Raw genomic sequence first — 20,005 nt, 5'->3', positions numbered from 1 at the left:
GTTATACAGTCAATCATACTGATTATTCACCTGCCACACAATTCCAGTATTTGAACATAATCCATAAATAACCAACCAATATCTTATAGTATATTTAGTTTATAAGCAAGCTTCCCACCGTTCATTTTATTCAAAATATCGTATCATATATCCTATATTTGAAAATTTCATTTTTGTACAGTCGGTTTTCAAAACAACCTTTGAAATCATAGTATACTTATTTAGAAAGCAGTTTAATTAGTTCAAACTTATTAAAAATCAGACCTAACTTAATCCCCTTACCTGTTCCTGAAAAAGAAATCGATATCATTCAAAAAATGGCAAACCCTTGCTTTTCGATCCGCCGCCGAAAACGAATCAGCAATGCCGAGAAAGAGGAGGAGAGTGATTAGAGACCGAGCACGGGCTCCAGGTGAGCTTATGGGAGAGAGAGAGAGAGAGAGAATTTTTAAGTTATAATGTGTTGCTTAGCCCTTAAGTAAGCCAATTCGTAGGAAAACCATTGATGGTTTTCCTTGCCCTTAGAAAACCGGCAACGGTTTGGTAGTTGACTCTCCCAATTGACTAAAACTGACGACAGTTTTCCCAAGCTCTAAGAAAATTGTTGACGGTTTGGGTCCTACCAAACCAATTTCCTTCTTTTCCTTTTGTTTTCCTTTATTTTTATTTTTTATATTTATTTCCTTTTATTTTTTGGGTTCGGGTTTCCACATTCTTAATGATTATAGCAATGAACCAATAATTATGATTGAATATGATGTGTGATGGATATGTAATTACATGATTCTCACAAGAATGTTTGCTTTCCAAAAAAATAATTGTATAAGACTTTCTATGACGGATTGAGAAATGTCATTAAAAGTCGACTAATAATGACAGATTGAGGACCGTCACTAAAATTCGGCTAATAGTGATAATTCTCGATCCATCACTAAAAGTCAACCTATTAGTGACGAATTACTAATCGTTACTAAAAGTCTCGCCAGTAGTGACGGTTCACTATCCGTCACTAATAGTAGGCTTTTAGTGACAAATTCTTAGTTTAAAAATATTGTAAGTTTCAGTGATATTCCAATCTTTTAGTGACGATTTGCATCCGTCACTAATACTCAATTATTAGTGACGGTTCTGAGAATTGTCACTAATGCTCAGGTGAGACAATATTTATAGTGACTAATTTAGAATCGTCACTCGTCACTAATAAGTAAAAGTGATAATTTCCTATCATTATTAGTGACGATTTTTTCGGTCACTAAAAGTCTACTTTTATATTTTTTGTAGTCGAACTACCACAATTTAATATTAAAAAAAAAAAACTACCTTAATAACCTAACTATGTTCATTGCATCAAACTAAGATGGGTTTTTTAATTAATCAAAACTTTTGAAATCCCATATCCAATAATATCTCCAAAAGAAATATATAATATATATATATATATATATATATATTCACTATTATCTTTTGAAGTCCTTGTTAGACCAAGTATACCCCTGGCTCATTAATGCATGCATGCCACTCTAGCTGACCTTATGATATAAATTTTCTTCTAGTTGTAATTAATCATATGATTCCATTCCCCGCTTTGTATGGGATAATTAATATACAACTCCTCCCTTATCTTTCTGAGATTGCTGGGCACATGGGAAATTCAGCAGTGTTTGGCAATATGTACAGTAGCAAGTTCATTGGCTCGTGCGAGTTACGGGACAACTAACCCGTCAACAGTTTGCGTCGTCTATGAGAAATGCAAACTGGAAGGCACGAAATCTCACATTTGTCGGGTTAGAATCAAGAAAAACTCTAACTTGTAAGGTTAAGATTTACCCGATCCATACAAAGCATCTTTTAAGAGTAAAACCGTATTATTGAGTCTTCAGATAAATTTCGATACTACAGGTTGTATCAATCAATTGATGCGATAGAAAAAAAAAAATTTGAGCTTAAACAATCAAGGGTCTTATTTTTGTAGATCTAATTCATGATGGTGGTAATATTCTTCAACAATGGGGGAAAATAGAATGATTTGATTGTGAAATTAAGTGAAGAAGTAAGAAATGAAAAGACTGCAGAGATATTTAGTGACTATATAAGATTTAGTTAAGTATGAAAGCATATAGAAATCAATTAATTTTTCAGTTGGTGAGGGGACAAGAGGAAATTAAAGACTTATCCATTTTACTCATCTACTCAGCAGCCAAGCACTCGTGTCTGAGGTTCAAATGACATAAACCCTAATTACAGATGCCTAATTATTATTGGAATTAATGCTATAAAAAGTTAGGAACTATTTGGCTGTCAAAAATTATAAAAAGAAAAATTTGAAATGAAAATAAAAAAAATTAAAAATTACAAATCAATAATCTATTTGATTAATATTTATAACACTAAGAAAAATTAAAAATTAATTTTAAAAATACTCATTTTCATATTTCAAACGAATGATATTGCAAAAATATGATTAAAATAATAAAATTGCAAAATGATACAGATTAAAAAAAAAATACTATAATGAAAATAAAAATTATTATAATTATTTTTCTTAATTGTTATACTTTCAAATTATACTTTATAATAAAAATTTTATTGGACATGACAATTTAAAAATAGTAAAAAAATATTTTATAATTATTTTTTTATTTTTTAAAATTTATGTGTATTTTTATTTTAGTTCGATTTAAGTTCATATGATCATTTTATTTTTATTTTTATTTTTATTTTAAAGTGTATAAAATGAATGGTTTAATTCAAAAACAACTATTTCTGGATATCAAAACTTTTTAACAATAGGTTGCCAAACAATTGAAAAACAAAAAAAATGATTTTCAATTTTTTACAAATGATTAAAAATCGACAATAGAAACAGAAAACTAGCGACATAAACAAAACAAATACGTTTTTGTAATTTATTTCTTCACATATATTTTCTTGGCTCATAATTATATGCATGTACATGTAAATAGTCACCAATAATATTGTCAAAATCATGAATGAAGAAAGAAACATAAAGAAATCTTATAAAAATACTTTGCTATCATAACAATGGAAAATTTGCAAGACAGAGTTGCTCCAAATCTTAATAATGACTTGGAACATCTTGTAAAATTAAATTTCATACAATTTGATCAGAAGTCGTCCCATCTAATTATTAAGAGTGAGTAGACTACATACATCCTTAATTAATCTAAAACATTTAACAAGTCTTTTTCTCCCTTTCTACTGATTGTTTCGAAAACATATATGCTACAAAAACGATGATCTAACGGTATAATTTTTTCAAGAGTTATGACTTTTTTTTTTTACAAAAATAACTTCTACTGAGCTTTTTAAAATATTACGTCAATTCATTAGTTCAAATCTCTTTACATGAACTTTCAATTAAGTAGCATATCATTAAAATTAAAGAGCCTCATCCAATCGGGGGTGGATCAAAACTATTGAAAATTCCACTTATGAGCTTTTGAGTCAAGTTGATGTACACTCATGTGTATCAAATCCACCCATGGGCTCCTCCGGTCATAACAAGTGGTATCAGAGTCGACGGTTCGTAACTCTAGGTGAGCGATATCATAAAAGTCGAGACATGAAGTCAATTCTTTTAACATGCTAATAGTTGGAGGACCAAGTGTGTGACCAAGGCCAATAAGGATCATCTAGGCCTAGGATGGATCTGAATAGGGTCAAGACGTGGGAGATAGGATTGGTTCGGAGTCACGTGAAATACAATTTGAGGCACGTAATGTAATACCCTGTGGAAGAAAGGCTTAAAAGGATTAAATGTTATTATCCAGATCAACAAGGTGCACCTTTCTTTTCGGGAGTCTTCCCATAAGAACTCCACGGTTAAGCGTGCTTCGCTTGGAGTAATCTTGGGATGGGTGACCTTTTGGGAAGTTTTCTTAGGAAGTATGTGAGTGAGGACAAAACACACTGAAAAGGACATGTGTTGGTGTGTGGGGCCAATCATTAGTTCGATAAGGTCCACCCCCTTGTTGTCTGGTCCAGGTGGAGGAAGAGAAACGTAGTGCTCTTTGACAAACCCAGGTTCGGGCGTTACAAAATGGTATCACAACGATTACCTAGCTGGAAGTGTGATAAGATTCACATCGCCTGAGTTTGGAAATATGGGTTCACAACGAGGACGTTGCGTTCTGTAAGTGGGGGAGAATGTGATACCCCATGGAAGAAAGGCTTAAAAGGATTAAATGTTATTACCCATATCAACAAAGTCCACCTTTCTTTTCAGGAGCCTTCCCATAAGAACTCCACAATTAAGCGTGCTTGGCTTGGAGTAATCTTGGGATATGTGACCTTTTGGGAAATTTTCTCAAGAAGTGTGTAAGTGAGAACAAAACACACTGAAAATAACATGTGTTGGTTTGTGGAGCTAGTCATTAGTCCGATAAGTCCCTCCCTGTTGTCTAGTCTAGATGGAGAAGGAGAGACACAGTGCTCCCTGATAGACCCAGGTTGGGGCGTTACACGTAAGGCGCTAGTGGTAAGGCCCACTTGAGCAACTATTGGGGAATTAGGCTTACTCCCATAAAGGAGATGGTTTCCGTTCAAGGGGGAGCGGTTGGAACTCACAAGCGAGGGGGAGATTGTTGAGAATTCCACTTGTGAGCTTGTCCCACATTGAAAAATTAGAGGGGATGATGGGTGCTTATATACATGGTTGGACCCAAACCCCAATAGGCTTAAACTTTTGGGTCAAGTTGGTGTTCACCCATGTGTATCAAGCCCACCCATGGGTTCCTCTTATCCTAACAAAAACACCCATATAGGCCATATCATAGGAGTAAAATAGAAATATCCTCGTTTAATCGGGAATGAATCAAAATTATTAGCACCAGAAGAGTTCATGAGTAGGCTTGATACACATGGGTAAGCACTAACTTGACCCAAAAGTTTAAGTTTATTGAGTCTTAAGCCTAACCATGTATATAAACACCCATCATCCACTCAATTTTTTTAATATGGGACAAACTCACAAGTGAAATTCTCAATAATCTCCCCCACACTTGTGAGTTTCAATTGCTCCCATTTGAACGAAACTCGTCTCTTATAGAAGTAAGCACAATTTTCCAATAGTTGCTCAAGTGGACCTTACCACCGTGCCTTACATGTCTCGGATTGTATTCCACGTGCCTTCAAACCAATCCTACGTCCCACATCTTGACCTTATTCGGATCCATCTTCCAAGTCTAGATAATCCTTACTAGTCTCGATCATACACTTGATCTTCCAACTGTTAACACGTCAGGAGAATTAGCTTAACGCCTCGACTTTTTTTTTTTTATTATAATGTCGCTCACCCAAAATTATGAACCGTCAACTCTAATATCACTTGTTAACAATGGAGGAGTCCACGGGTAAACTTAATACACATGGATAAGTACCAACTTGACCCAAAAGTTTAACCTTATTGAGTATTGGGTCTAACCATATATATAAGCACTCATCATCCACTCAAATTTTTCAATATAGGACAAACTTACATGTGGAATTCTTAATAATAACACTCAAGTAGGTCATATAATGGAAGAAAAATAGAATGACAGAGACTCTCGGCCAATCAGGTATGGATCAAAATACTTAAATAGGGCATGCCGTAGGAGAAAAATAGACAAACCCTTGACCAATTGGGCATGAATCAAAATGCCCAATAAGTCATACCATAGGAGAAAAATAGAGAAACCCTAGTTCAAACGCTATGACACACATAATAGGTGGGAGGAGAGGGAGAGGGAGAGGGAGAGGTACAAGTAGAACACAAGGGGAGGAGGTTTTGCAGAGCCGAAATAGTTTAGTAAAACTCTATGGGAAGGTCAAAAGGTGTAGGTATATGTCCTTGTCTTGTACTAATCAACTCCCCCACTTCATCTTTTTAAATAAGTAGGAAGCACCCTTTACACCTCACCCCCACCAAAACCCTACACATACGCCAATGACAATCCCAAAACCCTATCCCCAAAAACACTAATGTCCATCTTCTTTTACATATATATATATATATATATACTTTAGGGAGTCGATGATATTTATACAAACACTTAAAATATATTCTATACTAATATGATTGCAGAACTCATTCATTAAGACTTCAAAGAGTTCTCCATCTTAATCCATTTTTAACTATGTAAAAGTATTGATGGTTAATTAGAGCCTTCGAGGTCAAGAACCATTATATATTCTATTCTAGGAGCTTCCCAAAAAGCATCATCCAAAGTGCACAAACAAAATATAAAAATATTACACACAAAATGTGCATTTTAAGATGACTGAAAACAGAGACACTCTGTTTTTTGAAAACAATAATCTGATCTCTGATTCCAGTTTCCTTTTGTCAACCAGTGATCATGAGAACAACAATCCCCAATCTAATTAAAAAACTGGGCAAGTGGAATAATATATATATATATTGCCCCATGCATCAAGTTTCAATCCCCTGTCTTTCAGTCTCTGTCTTTGAGATATATTCTATCTTTTTAGCTGTATTTTTTAGAAGCATCATCCCCTTTTTTTTCTGATTTTGCATCATCACTGTGAAAGCATTGATGTATAATTCCATGTGCATTATTTTTACTATGAACCCTTTTTTGGGGCATCCACAAGAATTTGGGGAATGGGAGTCAAGTACTTTTGTCCTGCTTTTTTTTTTTTTTCTGGAAAGTACTGTAAAACAGAGAATTCAAGGACTTCTGGCTTAGCTGGTGATGGATTGGAGTGGGGCATGGAAGATTCAAATATTCAAATCTTAACCATAAAAAATTTAACAATTAATTTCATTTTTATTGCAAAATTTTTATCATGGCTCATTGATTAAACTACTTTCATGTAATTACCCTCCCAAGGAAAATTTATTGAGAGGACCAATCCTTCTTGGTGCCTAGGTGCTCACCGTTTGACAATAATTCTTTTCTTTTTGTTTTAAATTAGGCATAAGGCCAATCAAGTAAACAGAATTAATATTCCCTAGAATCGCACAACAATTTCGGGTGAGATGGAGGTCATAATTCCTTCTATGCAGACTGAGAGGCTCGACTAAAAAAAATCGACAAAAATTTTGTAGCATATGGTAATTCTTTCAATATCCAAACTGGATCTAAAACTCTCTATTTGTGGAAGAGAGAGAGAGAGAGAGAGAATGGATTAATTATATGCTTACGACGAAAACATAGCCCCTATTATAATTTATAGAATGCTACGATTAAAAATAGGTAAATTTCTTCTATGTGTTCGGTTCAACTAGACACATTATCATCATTTAATTCAACAAGTGTACTGTAGTGATATTGGGGTGGAGGGCTATCATTAAATTTTAATGTTATTTTTAAGTAGTAGTATGGTCAACTCCTAAAGGGTTTTTTTTAAATTAGTGTTCTTTAGATGTGTAATTAAAAAAGTAAAGGAAGACAGGGGAGTTTAATATGGGCATCAGCCAAAAACAGAGCATATATTTTAAGGGCAAGTACCATTGTACCAACAACCAATTACAATTGTTAATACCCCAAAGCTCACACCCTATCTTCTACCCTAGCAAGCAACAAAATCTTTATTGGAAATCACAGATCATCAAGAATATTGCATACTTCTAAAATAAAAGAAAATTATTATTTTCATTGGGTGGCTAAGAATAAATCAATCAATATTTTTATGTTCTAATGTGTTTCCATATTAACTTATCTTTCAAACTTCCCTATATTTTTTCTTAAAATATTTTAGTTTTTTATATGCAATTGACTGAATAATAAAAAGTTTATTTTCGCTTAAAATAATTCGTAACTTCTCTCTCTTATAAAGTTATGTTCATTTATCTACATGTTTCAAATAAATAATCCTTTTGAAGATAAGTCACGGCTCAAAAATCGTTTTTAAGATTCAATTCAATCATCTGTGAGACATAGGTTTCTCTTAATTTTCATCATTTTTTAGGGTCCGCTTGAATTAAGGATTTTATTTGGAGAAAGGAGAGGAAAATAATAAAAAAAATTTGTTTTCCCTTATATTTTCCTTCTCTATTAATTATTATCAAAAATGAAAATTTATTTTAATATGACTAAAAATTAAGAAAAATTAAATGTTAATTACGTGTAAAATTGAAATTTTGTTCATAGATTTAGTATATTTTTTATTTTCTTTTCGACATTTCTTGATAACCAAATATGGAAATGTAAATTCTTTAATATTTTCCTTTTCTTTACCTAAGTAAAGAAAATTTAAACCTTCAGTAAATAATAGAATTCAACTCGATCATTTGTGAGATAGTCTTCTCTTAATTTTTATCATACTTTAGGTCCTGTTTAGAACTTAAAAAATTTTAGGGAAAGGAAGGGAAAATATAAAGGAATCTACTTTTTCATGTTTGGTTATTAAGGAAAATAAGAATGAAAATAAAAAATAAATCAAATAAATGAACAAAAATATGATTCTACACACATCGTACATTTAATTATTATTATTTTTTAACCATATTAAAACAAATTGTCGCTTATTAGTAGTATTTGGTATAGAGGAAAAATATGGTGGAAAATGAGTTTCCTTTTCATTTTCTTTTCCTTTCTTTTTCTCAACCAAAATTCTTGATCCAAACGGCCCATTAAGCAAACACGTATGAAATTTAAACTTTTAATAAGCAACAAACACGATCATTCCTTTACTAATGGGACAACTCGAAAAAGTATTATGAATAAAAAAGATATTACAAATCTCGAACTGTACGGATAGTGATTGAAAAGGAGCTTTACGATAAATATATAGCAAATTAACGATATGAAAATAGGTTTGGAATAAAAAATAGAAAGTAGGTTGTAGAAGATAACCACATAATATTTTTATAATTTAATTACAACTTTTGATGAGGAAAAAGAATGGAATTGGGGTTTAGATTAATGAAAAAATCAAATGGAATGCCAATCATGAAGGGCATTAGTGGGTTCCTCTCCCCATCATTTTACAATAATACTTTAGCAGTGAGCTTTGGCACACAGACTTTGAATATATTAGGGTAGACAATCAACCATAAGCTTTGTCCATTCCTTTTTTCTTTTTCCTTTTTTCTTTTTTTAATTTGTTTTGAGGGATAGGTGTTTCTTAGACCTTAGGAAATTGTGGGAAATTGCCTAATTGCCTGATATAGAGTAGGTCGTGGTTTGACTCATATTTGTTACATATTTTGTAGGAGTAAAAATAAAACGAGGTAAGACGGAATGACATTGAATTTGACAATTTATAGATTAATTTTATATATTTTTATTTAGTTTTTCATTCATTTTATTTCATTATTACTCGATCTGTTTCATGGATAGTATACTTGCAAAAGATTTCTTTTCGCATGTTACACTTAGGGGTGTCGTGGGTTGCAAGTTGTTCGCGATCAAATCACTCAGTTAACTTGATTCCATTATGTTCAAGTTCAAGATGTTCGAGTAGCTTTATGAATTAAGTTTAGCTTTTGCAATTGATGCCAAAAATCGAACCGAAATGTGTCTATGTTCGCAGATAGTCGTGGCAATTGCTTGAACCAAGGACAAAGAAGGTAGAGTAGAAGACCCCAGTGGTCCATAGATGCCTTCTCGATACTGAAGTTAGAGATGAAAGAAGTAAAGACAGAGTAATAGTATTCAAAAAAATCAATCGTCATTTTTACTTTTCCAAGAAATTTTTTTAAAATATGGAACTTCTTTTTTGACACTTGATATTGAGTGCCTTTAATTTATAAGAAGTTATAAGGTCTTTTTTTTAAATTAAAAAAAAAATGCAAACTTTATTAATATGCCCTCAATTTTGGCCAAGGAATACCGTGGTTACAAGATAAGCATTGGGAAATTACAGACAAAGAAATTAAAGTTTTTCCAAAAATAATACCAACAACCAACCAAAACAAGATTATAAATCCATACAAAGTTAAATAAGAAACAAATCAAAACAGACTTATCAAAAACAAAAATAATAAAATCAAATCAAATCAAAAAATCTAAACCTACCAAACAAAAATCAGGAGGTTGAACTAATGACGAAAGGAAGTAAGACCCAACCTATCCATCTAAAGGATACCTTTCAAAGAACATGGTAAAAGATGTTATTCTTCGTAGATGATATTGTTTCTCATTTCTCCTTCTCTAGCGAAAAAATTAATTGTACTATTGCCTTCCCTATATTGATGGATCATCATGAAGTTTCGCTTCTTCTAACTCCGCCACGAGAGAGAAGTTATAAGGTCTTAAAGGGTCATGCCCTTTTACTTTTCCTCTTTTATTTAGGAATTTCAATCCCTTCATTTCCCCTACTTAACTGTCTTAAGTTACATTTTTAATATCAATGTGTCTCTTTCTCTTTCAGGTTGAAAATATTATTTTATTTTTCATTAGTCTCCTCCCCACACCCCTACTTCGGTCTAAGCTTTTGAAAATTACCTTCAAGCTTAGGAATATTCATTTTTTACATTATTTTTTGTTCAGAATTAGAGTCCATCTGTCGATTATAAGCAGAGCTCATCTATTGTTTTTAAGCTTAGTTGATTTTTCATTGTCTATTTATTTTACATTCATTAATCATGCATTATATATTTTATCATATATCTATTATACCATATAAATTTTAATTATATTCAATATTATTCTATAACTAAATCAAGCTCGAGCTTAAAGAACTTCTTGTTGAATCGATCTTAAGTTTAAAGATTATTAACTAAATTCACTTCAAGTTTCAAGCTAAATTTTTCGAATTGAGTATAATGTCTAATTATATAAAATCAATTTGACTAGTTAGAACTAATTAAAACGAGTATTTTAGAACAAGCTAGTACGAATATTTTATAACTATCTCACAAAATTAATTATTCGTAATTACAATTTTTTCTTTAGTGACCATTCTCTTAACATTTTAAAATATACATATGCAAATTTTTAAATTAATCAGACTATTTATTAAAACATATTGTGTCAAATAACATACAATAATTGATAATAGAATAGAGGGTAAATAGTTGACTAGTAAAGATAGAAAATGAATTTAATAAACCATAAAAATAGTAAAGCATAAATAATTAATTATATAAAAATGAGTTAACGTAAATTATACGTGTCCTATGTCTAGTATTCTTATTCCGATTCGACCAAATTGATGAAAATTTTGGACAAACCTTTTCAAACCCAAACTTAGCCAATTTTTTTATTGTAAAAAACATAGGTTTTTGATAATTGGGTTTGACTTTTAAGAAAAAATTATAATTTTGTCAGCTAAAATTCAAAAGTGCTAAATCTCTCTATTTACCAACCAAATTTGTTACCTACCAAACATCGGGATGAGTTGTGCGTGAGAGTTTTAGATTTATAAACTTTTCAGTTAAATTTAAAAGTTTTGTATTTCTCTTTATTCGCCAACCAAATTTCTCGACTGTCGAACCCTATTAAGTTTTGTATTTCTCTCTATTCGCCCACCAAATTTCTTGACTATTGAACCCCTAAATGGGCCCGTCAATCTGGGGCTGAAGATTTGGTGAATAAATATGAACTATCAAACGTAGCACGAGATAGATTTCTCTTTTCTTCCCGAATTAGAAACAAGAACCGTATTGATACACGAAATTTTGATATTTATATAAATTTAGTAGAAGGTATGCAACTAATACATATAATTAACTATTTCCATTTAGGGTATATATAAACCTTCTATATAATAAGATGGTTGATTTTAGTGTTATAACTTAATAATTTCAATTTTCTATTGTCATAAATATTCATATTTTTAAAACATTGAGAGAAAAATTTTAAATAATTTTAAGACAATTTTTTGTTTTTTATATAAATTTAAATTAAAGAAAAATCATCCATCAATTTTTAGATAACAATTATAAGGAATAATCCTTATAAATATGAATTTGTATTTTTTGTGACCATCAAGGTCCTTTGTGAGGGTATTTTAAGCTCTAAGAAATAAAATTGAAATTGTCACAAAATGATTTACACTATTCATACTTCTATAAATATATATATATATATATATATATATATATGGTATAGACAAATTTTAAGTGTTTGATCTTGCTTTTAAAAGATTTAGCATACTTTTGTTTACAAATTGATTTATACTATTCATACTTCTATATAATATAAAATTTAGTTCTTGTAGAAATTTTTATTTATACTTTCAAAAAATAAAGATATTTGAGAATTCTTGTTAGGGCTCAAATACATGAGTGAGCACCAGCTTAACCCAAAAACTTAAACTATGAGCCCAATACATGTATAAATCACTCATTCTCCATTTAATTTACCGACAAAGAAGAATTCTTGCAAGTGAGATTTCCAACATTAAGCAGTACAGGTATACATATAAGCAAAGAAAAATATAGTTAAGCATGCAAGGTGGGAGCATTTTAGGGTTAGGGACGAAGTGTCACAATCTTGTAGACATGTGCCGAAAAATTTGCTCGTATAGTGACAAATTAGGTTTTAACCTTATGAGATAGAGATGTAAGTCACTCTAGCAAGGGTATCAAGATCAGACAAGACAACCTGAAACACTATCTCAATTCGAGCTTTCATAAAATAAGAATGAATTAGGTTTCAACCTAATAAAACTCTGTTTATATGACAAAATCATAAGACTTGATGGACAGAAATCAACTATGCACTAAAGTTGGCCCAAGACCACTTCAATCTGTCCCTATACATGAGAAGAGTTTGGCAAGTGTGGAACAACAGAGCTTTGGGAAAGGCACTGCCACTGCTGGTGTTGCTGCTTGTAATGTGCCCAGTAAAGGCTATTACATTATTTTAGATACTTTGTTAGATCCCTATCTCGTAGCTTTCCTCTACCTTTTTCTTTAGAACCAAACAGTCTCCTTTTTCTTTTTGCCTTCTGCTTTTGGTGGACTGCAGCTTTTCATGAGCCCAATGGATACAGAACAATTATAAACTGAGTCAGCCTACATGATTCAAAATATGCTCAGTTTGTTTCTTTCACAGCATAAAAATTCATTAGGTTATCGTATTGGGTTAGCAATACAGCACACGCACACACACGTAGTTTGAGAAATGTGAAAGAGAGCTTAAAATCATTCTCCAACTCAATCAATTCTCTAACATGGCATATTTTGCATGTTAATTACCAAAAGGTCTAGAGTATAAATTTCAACGCATTCGTTTTTGTACTAGTTGAAACTAAAGTGAACACGGACCTTGTGCATTATCCACTCTTCAAGCCTAATAGGCATTCAAATTTAGGGGTGTGTTAAGACGAATAATACATATTAAGGAGTGTCAGGACCTCAACCATTGTCGGATTAAAAGTAAAAATGCATATGTTATTAAGTTATGGACCAGTAAGTTATACTTCAACTTTAAATTTTCGGTGTTCAGAAACACCATGTGAGACCTCGAAATCAAAGATGTGATAGCACATTTGCCTATCGACGTTGGGGTAGCTAGAGGTTGGTCTCTTATAGGACAAGCAACCCTTGCTAGGGTTTTGCGTGATCAAGTGAATAGTACCTTAAACTAAGACATAGTTGAATGAAGCAGAATTACCTTTCAAGGGGACAAAGAGTGTAGCAAAATAGCATGCATCTCAACAATGTGGCATAGGCATCTAGATGACAGAAAATTTCAGATTAGGTTTGTAACTAGAAAAGTTTGAAGATATCGTCAACATTAGGCATAGCCTCCTAGGTGGTAGACATAGATGAATCCTACGTTTTGTCGTGTTGACTTGTCATTTAGGAGTTTTGGGTTGACTCTTGGCATGCTTGATTTTGAAACTTTTTTTTCTTTTTCTTTTTTTATCTGTGAATTTTGAAAGGCATTGCTATAGGTCCAATAAAAATATACAAATTGGACCAATGTCGTAAAACCCAAGATCTTACTATCGGTATACTTGTTTTTTATTTTTTATCATGTGGGGCATGAAACAACGTCCAAAGAGCATTAGAGCTAAAAATATTTCTATATCATCGAGAACCCAATTTGACCATTAAGTTTAACTCATTGATCCAACTTCCCCGACTCCAACTCGGTAGCTTCACCAAATTGATCATTCTGCATCAAAATTTTATAAGAGGCAGAGGCAACATTTAAGGGCATGTCTCATTATTGGTAACAAAATAGTACAACAATTAACACATTTAGTAGATTTTCATTATAAAAAAAAAAAAAAAGAAGCAGAAGAACAGCCATTATTAGTTGTTCCTTACTTCTAATGCCCAATACCCAAAGACAAAAAAAAATTACACCAACTCTTGAGAAAACAACTACATTTGCAGATTGCAGTGATTGGATACAACAGAAGACTTGTGGAAATTCATTTTCTAATGGATTGGATTTTACCCCATGGTGTAGGAAGGGGTTGGTAAGTTGATGACAGTGCTCTTGATCTTGGTCATCATGTTAACGCTGTTGGTGATTCCTTGTGACCCAATTCCACTATCCTTCAAACCCTGACAATGTTGAAGTACTTCATTGTTAGAATATTTCAATCTGCAATTGTTAATGAAATGGCTAGTTGCTTAATCTAGTTCACCTGGAAAGGGAAATGGTCTGGGCCTCTAGCTGGTGCTGAGTTGATCTGAACTGTTCCTGTCTCCATTGCATCGCTAATCAGCATCGCTTTGTTGATGTCTCTAGTGAAGACGCAGCCCTGTCTCACATTAAATTCATAAAAAACAACGTTAGTTGGATGAGGAGATTTACAAAATCCATTAGAAAAATTAATGTTCATTTGTTTCAAAAGAGCATAGCTTGTTGAAGGAAAATTTAGCATTGTATAAAGTAGGATTAATGTTCATTTGTTTCAAAAGAGCATAGATTGTTGAAGGAAAATTTAGCATTGTATAAAGTAGGAACAAGTATACCTGGAGGCCAAAATTGCTAGCATTGCAGTGGTGGACTCCCTCTTCAACAGAGCTGATCCGAAGCAATGGCATAACTGGCCCGAAGGGCTCTTCCCATGCAATTCTCATATCAGGCCGAACATTATCTAACAACAAGGGCCAGATGAGATTGCCTTCCCTCCTATACTCCTGGCAAAATGTGGCTCCTTTCTCTTTAGCATCCATTACCAAGCCTTCAATGAAATTTGCAGATGACTCTGAAACAACTGGAGTAATATCACAGTTTTCTTCTGGTGGACCAACCGTTAATTTCGCTACTTTGGCTTTCACTTTCTCAACAAGAACGTCAGCTACAGATTCCATCACCAAGACAACCTTAACAGCCGTGCATCTTTGACCACTGTTACAGATATGGATGTCAAGAAATTAAAATATCGTTCATGAGTAATCGGAGTCTTATCGGACTAATTACACTGAATTTTGATCATGAGAAACAGAAACTTCCTCAATGCATTACACGAAATGAATTAGTCACATATATCTGGCCAAACTGAATGTCACAAAGCATTTGTTCTTCATTTAAAAGAATATATATCTTGCTTGCTAGTTATAAATCTTCTTGTCATGTAAATAAAAAAGTCATGACAATTTTGTGGAGCCATTTTCGGGCTCTCTTTTGTCCTTGTGCCAAATGCAGCCTTAGTCATTGTAATGGAAGCTCCTAGCTCTCACCTGTAAGAAAATCCTCCCTTTATTATGTTTGCAGCAGCCAAATCTAGATCAGCATCCTCAAGCACAATGCAGGCATCTTTTCCTCCAAGCTCCATCTGAAGAGGGATCATGCCTGCCTTCTTCGAAATTGCAATTCCAGTGTCTCCACCGGTGAAGCTTCGCAAAACAAGAACAATGAAGATGTCAAAGAAAAAAGGGAATTAATTTTGAATTTATGAAGAGTGTTCTTTTTTTCTTTTGCAGTCCTTTGAAATTAAAGATGAGTTTGTTATTACCTGATGCAGTTTACACCCGGATGCATCGTAAGGAAGTCACCGATCTCAGAACCTTTTCCAGTGACACAGCTGATTAGGCCTTTGGGAAAACCAGCTAAGTGAAAGCAATGCACCATATGAAGGGCTGATACAGCACCCTGCGAGAAGATCAAACCTATAGGTTCTGAATTATTCTTAGACAAGCCATTTCATCCTCCAAGTTCCATCATCATTCCACACAGCATTTGAAATTACTTTTAAATTTAATTTCAAGAAATAGTACCAACCAAGAATGCAGTGTGACAAATTGACAATATTTTGGTTAAGCACTATTTTTGAAGTATGAATGTGTTCCTTAAAATGATTTCAGGTCAAGTGACTTTCAAACATTTTCTCAGTAGGCCCCCACAGAAAGTTCTGAATGTATTGTATATAATGTCATTGATGGTATCGCAGATAGTGAAAAATTTACCTAGCGAAAAGAATTAAAAGGTAAGAAACAGTGCAAACTAATTTGATGGTACCTGAGTAGGAGGCTTGAGCACAAGCGAGTTTCCAGCAATCAGCGCAGGTGCAATTTTTGAGACAGCAAGGTTGACAGGATAGTTAAATGGTGGAATGGCTAAAACAACCCCGAGTGGAATCTGTATTTAAATTTTTCAAAAAAAAAAATTTATACACCATGTCAAAATTCTCAAACTGAGAAACACTTTCATATGCCAGCCTCTAATAATAGATTCGATATATTGCACAACATAATTTTCTAGCAATTTAGGATACAGTAACACCATGTGAAGTCAAAACCATAGAATTCACTAAATTGCCATTTAGTTGCTGCAAATTGGAAATGAGGATAGATTTTGTATATTCTGCTTGTAAAATCTTTCCTTCAAAAAAATAAGAAGCTCACACGAGGCTTGCTTTTTCTCTCAAGTATCAAAGTGCGAAAGTAGAACATGAAATTCCTTTTTTTTTTCCCACCTTCTTGACAAACAAAGAAAGCATCAGAGCAAAATAATCAAACTGACAAATTAGGATTTCTGTAGGGAAATATCTGATTACAACAGTTAATGGGGAAGATATCTATTTTTCAAAAATTAGCTGCACTAAAAGAAAGCAAGTCTATCTCCACTCATGCGTACACCAAATCTATAGAACCTCTTTATCTCCAAATGGGCAAATTCCCGTGGACATATTCCACTGTCACCACCCTCTCCAGTGCAACTTGTGTCCCCCAGGCTTTTGTTCATCAGAGGACATGTCTATGCATCCATGATAACAGGAAAGCCAAATATTATACCTCTATAGCCAAAGAAAAAAGGAATAGCTGAAACGACAAGGAAGCAAATCTCCCTTCAGCTTGAGAGAAATATTGTTTAGTATTTAATTTTGGAATCCAGAGATCGATTCCCTTTATGGCTCCCTTGGTTCTCAGATTGATTGTTAGAACCATTACATAATGGAAAAATAGCCTAATGATGGCACATAATCTTAGGTTTCCATCGAGAAACTTTAACTAATACATTAAGATTTTCAGTTTTCATTATTTCCCAGTTCTCCTGGCAACCAAATACAGCAGCATAACAAGAAAACTTTAATCATTTAGGGAGTTATGTGGCGAAGTGATAACAACCAGAGCAGGCGTCACAAAGATGGCAATGCTAGTTATTGATAGAATTGATGACAACATGCCCGTGGAAAGTGACAAGAGAGTCATGGATGATAATAAAAAGAATCAAGTGAAAACAAATGGTATTGTTGGAAAAAAAAAAAAAAACAAAGTAGAAAAGAAAAAACAAACAAACAAACAAACATGTTACAAAAGATGGTAACATTCTTATCTTCACTGGTGCTTACTCTTAAAATTTAAGTGTTTGCAATGAATGCATACACGCAAAATTAGGAGGATGATTTGATGAATGAAACAGCTTTGGATTTCATCCATCTGGCTAATCTCAACTTTCTATTCACCCAACTTAACAGGATGGGGAATTATTTCTCACCATTCCATAAATCACATCAAGCATTAGATGGGCAGTCAAATCATGTTTAAATGAGTTTTTGCCTTCCCACCACTTAATTCTTTTCCTACGACACATACAAGCATTTCCTCCTTCCAAAAACTCGATAGAAGACTCTTTTGGTTGACAACTTGACATGATCAAAACAAGTAAATTTTCAGTTTTTTATGTGCTTGATCTATAAAACAAGCCCAATAGATGTCTATAAGCTATAGTTTTCATGTTTACATACCCTGCTAACCACGTAATGAACCAAGTTAAGTCAATCCAAACCCACAATATAAAAATTGTTAAGTGAAGGAATTGCATGAATTGGGGTATACCTTAGAAGTGAGGCAGTACTTGGTTCTCTCATTTCCAGGAAAACTATCAGACACCAGGAACTTTCCTTCTCCAAGAATCCTAACCCCTTCTTCGGCACAGTAAGAAACCAGATCCCCAGACCTTACAACCTTCATGAAATAAAAACAGCCTTGATTAGTCAGCATCATAGCATTATTGGTAGAACTTTTAACAAAGAAAAAAGTAAGAGTAAAACAAGTTCGCCACCTCGGTGACAGCATCCTTTGCCGGTTTCGCTATCTCCTTTACCAGGCACTCAGCAATGGGGGCTTTGTGCTCTTTTAGAATGGCAGCTGCCTTGTGAAGGAGCTCTGCTCGTTTCCAGAGCGGGGTCTTCGCCCACGATTTTTGCGCTGTCTTTGCTGTTTCCATAACCTTGTTGACCTCTTCTTGTGTACAAGCTGTTTGAAAAGCATAACAGAGCTCATGAGAACAGAAAAGAATCTTTAATTGCATCAAAGCTTCTCCTTCAGTTCCCCAATTTCAATGTGATAGTTATTTTCCTATTAGTGGATTGTTTTAGTTTCCCTCCTACATTTACCAATTGCATTCAACAAAAAATGGAAACTCACCACAGACTTGACATATTCTCTACCTTACATTCATATAGGCTAGTAATCTGTTGAAATCAGTGGTCTTCTTGGGATTCTCCCCAATTACTTATGACTTGCCAATATGGTATAATATTTGATTAAACATTAGAAATATGAAACTACTTTTGCCATTAGAACCTTAGATAACCAATTGAACATTCCCAGCCGAAAAAAAAAATGTTAATTTCAAAATTTAAACTTTCATTTAGTTGAAAAACCTCTAACAAGAACACACATCACCCAGAATTTTTACAGATAACCCAGCAGAAAAGGGCAAGCTGTTAACTCAGATGTCCCAGTATGATTCTTCATATAATCAAACTTGTATTTAAGAGACACCAGCTTTTGCTGCGCTAGGAAAGCAGCCAGTTAAATTATAACTGAGACCCTCCATTGGTTTTTTTTTTTTTTAAGTTGTTCTGTTCCTATGCAACAGTTCTGCTAGCAGTGAAAATCTTGCATTTATATTTCACCACAAAATGCAATATTTTTTTCTACATTCACACAAAATCAACACCAATAAAAATCCAAAAGCAATGCCACAAAATCAGGTTAGAGAGAAAGCATTAAAAAGAAAAAAAAAGGGGGGGGGGGGGGGGAAACAGTTTGAACCTCTACTCGATGAGATCAAACCTCAACTTCAAGCAAACCAAATTAAAGTCTTCCAAATAAATTAAAATATTATGTACAAAGAAACAGATATAAATACCTTGAACTTTGTACTGGGTCTTTCGAGTCGTGGGGTTGACAATGGCGACGGATTTCCCAGACAAGGACTTCTTCCATTCTCCTTCAGAGTAGTACTTGAACACATCCCCTTCCAAAATCTCTGCAAACACTCCTGCCCCCGCCATTCTTAATCACAAAACCCTCAAACCCAATTAAAAAAATTAACTAAAAGAATCAAACCCACCCTAGATTCACAATCAAACCACTCCTTCCCTGCCTCAATTCTTCAATCCCCTGCTGCTCGATCACCCAGAACCAGAGGGAGAAAAAGAGATAGAAATACAGAGAGAGAGAGAGAGAGAGAGAGAAGGGGAGTGGTGGTAGGTGTATGGGTGTGTGTGTGTGTGTGTGTGTGTGTGTGTGTGTGTGTGTTTATATATACGGAGAAGCAGAGCCACGATTCAATGGCGACGAAGGTTGATGGGTGGTGCGGGTAGCTCTGAACGTGCCAGCGACTATTGAACTTCCTTCCCGTTTTACCCTTCGTGTTCTCGTAATTTACAG

At 33.6% G+C, this 20,005-nt stretch overlaps 1 protein-coding gene across 1 annotated transcript; it reads right to left on the bottom strand.

Annotated features, from left to right (window-relative positions):
* Positions 1-14,069: 14,069 nt before the first annotated feature.
* LOC131158865 (NADP-dependent glyceraldehyde-3-phosphate dehydrogenase) lies at positions 14,070-20,005 on the bottom strand. The gene is made up of 9 exons (XM_058113786.1): positions 19,482-20,005; positions 18,387-18,580; positions 18,161-18,289; positions 16,341-16,460; positions 15,838-15,974; positions 15,563-15,718; positions 14,852-15,230; positions 14,521-14,637; positions 14,070-14,437 (listed from the first exon to the last, which is right to left on the bottom strand). Exons 1-9 carry the CDS (start codon positions 19,624-19,626, stop codon positions 14,324-14,326), a joined length of 1,491 nt encoding a protein of 496 aa, XP_057969769.1. The 5' UTR covers positions 19,627-20,005; the 3' UTR covers positions 14,070-14,323.

The sequence above is a fragment of the Malania oleifera genome, chromosome 6, assembly GCF_029873635.1.
Source record: "Malania oleifera isolate guangnan ecotype guangnan chromosome 6, ASM2987363v1, whole genome shotgun sequence".
Taxonomy (NCBI): Eukaryota; Viridiplantae; Streptophyta; class Magnoliopsida; order Santalales; family Ximeniaceae; genus Malania; species Malania oleifera.
This window is presented reverse-complemented; position numbering and strand designations above follow the sequence as displayed.